The sequence below is a fragment of the Lasiosphaeria miniovina genome (assembly GCF_030549165.1).
Source record: "Lasiosphaeria miniovina strain SMH2392-1A chromosome Unknown B0T26scaffold_4, whole genome shotgun sequence".
Lineage (NCBI taxonomy): Eukaryota > Fungi > Ascomycota > Sordariomycetes > Sordariales > Lasiosphaeriaceae > Lasiosphaeria > Lasiosphaeria miniovina.
The window spans coordinates 5,930,790-5,935,974 of NW_026848223.1; the positions used below are offsets into that span (position 1 = coordinate 5,930,790).

The following is a 5,185-nucleotide window of genomic DNA, read 5'->3' on the forward strand; positions in this document are numbered from 1 at the left end:
GAGCCTGCCGCCGCGCCCGAGCTTCCCTTGGCCGGCGAAAGTAAGGCCTTCCTGGCTCAAAGCCTTGATCGCTCAATTGCGAAGCTCAAGAAATACATCAAAAGGTTGGAAATCACACCGGTTTACTGGGTCTCGATGATTCTGCACCCTGGGCATGAGGACAAGTGGATTGTGAAGTACCAAGCCTGTTGATGACATTCTAGCTTGGTGGACCGACAATAAAGACGGCTTTCCACGGTTATCACGAATGGCCTTTGACCTTCTTTCGATCCCGGCCATGTCTTCAGACTGCGAGAGGCTATTCAGTATGGCCAAATTGGTCGTTGGAGTGCAGAGACACGGGCTCAGTAGCGATACCATCAACAAGCTATTGTGCCTGTTAAATTGGCGGCGAAATGGCCTGTTTTGAAGCTTCGGCATAGCTTTGGCTGGCTTTCGGCGTCTCGGCTGGCAGGTTTTTTCTATGCCGGGGATTACCCGGGCCGGAATATTGTTTTTCAGCGCCGGTCAAATATTTGTAAATAAAAAAATTAACTAACTCAAATACACGTTAGAAAAGCTCAAATATAGCCTCACTTTGCAAATTAAATACAAATACGGGTGCCGGGCATATTTATTTGCATTGTTGCGAGCGCTGTAGCCCTCTAGGACTAGTGCCTGCGGCGCTCCTTCCTGACACGACCACGGCACAGCAAAGCGGCATTTCACGGCTTAACCTGTCCGAGGTTCATCCGATCGACCAATTCCCACCTCCCATTTTGACACGGACGTAAACTGACCAACCCCCATTCGAGAAACATTCGGCACCCTCACGGCAACATAGAATACAGGTGAACGGAGCCACCGTAGGCGAGCTTGCGAGCCGGAGGTGGCGTAGAGAGGCTGAAAACCCCTTGAGAACAGCTGAAGTGCAATAGGTTTCCTGCTCTGTGGATTGGTCTAGCACACGTACAGTGTCTAATGTCGGTGACTTGTAATCCTGTATAGTGCGTAAAGTATTCGTATCTTATTCCAAACTCATTAGCCAACTTCCCCTACAAGTTCCCAAAATATTGGATCGCGTTTCGCAAACATTCCTCCATCTTCTCCCGAGGTAACATCTTTCTCAGAATGCGGGATTTCCTCTTCAAGGCACCTCGGAGACTGCGTAGTGTTTAATGTGCAACCCCGACACTAGTCCGTACCGACTATACATGAAGCATGGGCAGTGGTCGAGATGCGTAGCCGTCAAAGCCTTCTGTGCCTTGAGCTACCATGCGGGGCGGGAAAGTAGGGGGATTTGACGCCTGATTTGCCCACCCCACCCCCACAACGAAGCTAGACTAGAACAATTGGAGGGTATCGGAACAGTTTACCATGCAGCAACAATCGATGCCAGAAACACATTGGATCCGTGCCAGCACTTCTGGGCTTCGGCAGAGACGGATATATGCCCTCCCAAACGGCCGGTCCGTATTTATAATCCCATCAAGGCAGGTCCGAGCAGAATGGCGCAGATGATAAGCAGGGAGAATAGCCTGAGCAGAGAAACTGAGGTTAGCGTCTATTCCTGTAAACAACCGGAGCAACCAAAAAAATATAAGCCAAATGCCTACATGGCATCAGGACCAGGCCAGCGCAGTATTTTCTCTTGCTATAGTAGACAGCACCTCAGGCCTCATTTCACCAGTGGTGTGACACGTCCCAGACGATGGTGCGGCGGCCGGCATTGTCGGGATCGACGTCGACGACGTGCTTCGTCATCTTGATGCCGCCCTGCAGCAGGATGACCTCAAGGCCGCCAAAGAACTTCTCGGTGGCCGTGGTCAGGACGTGCTGCGAGTAGAGCATGCGGATGGCGCGGCGCTGGGGACGGGGCAGGCGCTTCTCCTTGACGACGTAGCGGTCCATGACGTGGGGGCTCTCGAAGGACCAGGCGTTCATGCTATAGGGCAGCAGGGCCGTCTCGTGGTACAGCTGGCGGCACACGGGCGAGAGCAGGGTCATGCCGTGGAGCTCGGTGCCGGTGCCGGTGCCGGGGGTGGTCCAGGGGTTCTGGGTGGTATCGAGAAGGCGGCACCAGAAGCCGCCCTCGACGGGCCGCCGCGGCTTATGCTCCCATCGCTTGTAGCACACGTTGATCTGGCCGACTGAGAGGACGAGTTCGTATATGCGGTTGCGCAGCTCGGGCGGGAGGCGGAAGAAGGGCGAGACCTGCTGGTTGCGCTCCCATCTGCGACGGGGAGAGGCAGGTAAGCAAATATTGGGGCATTTATTTGGGCATTTATTTGGGCATCTGATTGCGGGTGGGACGGGACGAAAAACGACTCACAGCTCCAGCTCGAGCGAGCCCGGCTTGGGAAACGACTTGTGCAGTTCGTGGCGGACCTTGCGCTGGCGCTCCTTGTTCTGCTGCATGTTCGCTTCGCCGCGCGACGCTCGGCGACGCCGAGTGTGGAGGTCCGCGGCCAGGCGACGCGCGGTCAAGCATCCGTCGACGCCAGAAATCTCCGCACTGGCCCCACTGATGCGCGTTCCCCCGCTTGGTCCAGTGGTTTGGCTCACTCTGAGAGTCCGTCGGCTAGTCCACATACGGCTAGCGTGATTGACTGATTCAATACCCAGAGACGACCAAACTCGTCGAGGTCTAACAGCAAAGCTGGGAAATAGAAAACTACGGATAAATATCAAGAGGCTCTCATAATTCTGATTTTGTCATTTCCTCTCAATATATCAATATATATCATTGAATTTGAGAAGATTATGCGTTCCATTTCTCGTGTAGTGATAGAGGAAAAACAGGCGCTTGGTCGACTGCTTCGTTGTGAGAGCCGTAGCCAACTGGCAATGTCTACTAGTGCCTTAAGCGCCAAATTTCAATATTTCTAGTATGGCTGTAGCGTGACCGACTAGACTTGTTGGGTGGCCAACTGAGCTGTCCCTCCACGCACCCCGCAGCACGGGACTAGTGTCTGTATTCACTTTCATGCTGGATACTCCTTTCGTCTCGAACATGGCTGCTGTTCTGGTGGGGCATACCGCGTCGAAAATCAAATCACCCCAGAGACTAGTGCGCCGACAAAATCAGAACCGCAACGCCAAGGAAGAGGCAGCGACCAAAAGTTTAGTTACCAACCATCAACACAAACACATCCGCCGCTTACCTCCATAACTCCACTTTATCTTCTTCCCCTTATCTGAGGTATATCTCCAATCGAAATACCGGCAGCATGAGGGCTCTTCCATTCCACGAGTTCTCCACTGCCAGGCCGACCTGGCAGCCCAGCACAAGACGCGGTGGGCCAGAGCCGAGACCCGCGAGGAGACCCCCTGCGACAAGGGCCCCTCGACCCCTCCTAACACCTCCTAACTAACCCCTCCTAACTAACCCCTCCTAACTAACCCCTCCCAACTATGGTTCGCCTGTATTCGGGCGACTTCATCTACTTCGGGCGCCTGCCTGCCGAAATGCGTCTCATGGTCTGGAATGGGCTCCTCGACACCATCGACGACGAGCTCTACATCGACCGAGACCGGGGCGGCCTCATTCGAGCCCGCGAGAAGCCGGCAGTTACCGACATCGCCCTCAGCTGCTGCGAGGCCCACACCGTGGCGCGCCACATGTTCCCTGCTCTCAACAAGCGCGAGAGCTTCAGCCGCCGCATCACCCTCTCCACCCTGCTCGGCTTCGCAACTGAGCCCCCCTTATATCCGAAGCCGCGGATGTCCTTCTTCACGGCGGCCGAGAAGGCGAGGATCCGCTACATGCACCTTGACATGTCCGGCTTCTGCGACGAGCATGAGAAGTGGTACTCGAAGTTGCGCAACCAGCTCGACGTGTTTCATCTTGTATTCTGCAAGAAATTCGCCAACCTCGAGGGGCGGACGTGAAAGCCCAGGACTATTGGGCCCAGTACGACTTCACAACCTAACCCCCGCGCCATGCCGTGAGAGTCCGACATCCTATCTCGGGATATAACCACCGCCACATTGTCCATCACGATCACCGCCCTCTTTCTGGTAGCATCGGAAGTAAGGACCGAGGAAGTCTCGTTATCCCAATAGAGATGATGTACAAACCTCCGTGTCCCTCCGGCGGCGGTGTACCACCGCCATCGCGGCTATCCATATCGGTTCGAGAGTTCAGGTCTCTACGTGATATCACAGCTGTCCTTTAAGGCACGTCTCTCTGCTTCCTGGCGGGCGACTCCGTCACAGAGGAGGCATGGGTCCAGGTTGCGATTGAGGTCGCGGTAGTCTACGACAAGCTGCCCGAGACCCAGGCCACTAGCTTTGGATTGAGGTTTTCATTAGCACAGAGGCCGACTATTAGTACGTTTATTTGGGGGTTGGGGTATATCTTACTATACATGACTATCATCTCGTCATGTTCGTTGTTCTTCTTTTCCTGGCGTTGCTGGTCGCGCCGTCCACTAGGCCTGTGCCAGTCTTCAGAGCCGCATGGTTGCGGAATCAGCCTAAGCCCAAACCATTAGCTACTACCTCTCTTTTAGTCATGCTAGTTGGTTTAAAAGGGTCAATCTAAACGACGGGCCTCTCCATCTTGGCTTTCTCGGCTTGGAGCGTTCAAGCCTGCTCAGTCTCGATCTCGTGCGGAGAGCAGACGAGGAGGCAAGGTCTCGGCGAGGCAAGCTAAGCCGCGAGGACAAAGAGACGGCCTGTCGCCGCCCACGCAAATCTCGGCTGGAACATGTTAGACCGCGGGGCTGTTTCCTCAAAGCGGCAAACAATGGCATGGTACCACTTGGCTAGGTTGATGACAGTGGCAGTAGACGCGACGAGGATGAAGCGGTCTAGAAAGATCACGGTTCTCCGATCGCTCCTGCACACCCCACCGTTTTCAAAAATGAATGTCAAGAGGAAGGTGGAACGGCGAACATGAGGGGCGAGGAATGGTCGGAAACGAACTGCGATGTAGAGTGGTCAGAGGGGGACAAGATAGGCAGGGCTGGAAAGAGTAACCAGCACAGGCGGTTGAGTGAAGAACGAGGAGGGCAACGACTTGCGAGAGGAGGTTGGGTCGTCGTGGAAACCATGATGTTGGGAGCGCGGCGATCAAATACCATAAAAAGAAAATGCAGAGTAGGGTGCCGAATATGCTCACCTCTATCGTCTAGACCGACATCACATATAGCCCTCGGGCGGCTCACCGCTACCGGCTGACGAGAGGGTCTGATGAAGGAGG

At 54.7% G+C, this 5,185-nt stretch overlaps 2 protein-coding genes across 2 annotated transcripts; one reads left to right on the forward strand and one right to left on the reverse strand.

Annotated features, from left to right (window-relative positions):
- Positions 1–1,662: 1,662 nt before the first annotated feature.
- On the reverse strand, positions 1,663–2,397 carry B0T26DRAFT_646352 (uncharacterized protein; the record flags this gene model as incomplete). The annotated part of the gene is made up of 2 exons (XM_060437800.1): positions 1,663–2,212; positions 2,312–2,397. 2 exons carry the CDS (start codon positions 2,395–2,397, stop codon positions 1,663–1,665), a joined length of 636 nt encoding a protein of 211 aa, XP_060297346.1.
- A 694-nt stretch (positions 2,398–3,091) lies between these two features.
- Positions 3,092–4,017, forward strand: B0T26DRAFT_872720 (uncharacterized protein). Its single transcript, XM_060447970.1, has one exon. It carries the CDS (start codon positions 3,467–3,469, stop codon positions 3,956–3,958), a length of 492 nt encoding a protein of 163 aa, XP_060297347.1. The 5' UTR covers positions 3,092–3,466; the 3' UTR covers positions 3,959–4,017.
- The last annotated feature ends 1,168 nt before the right edge of the window (positions 4,018–5,185 follow it).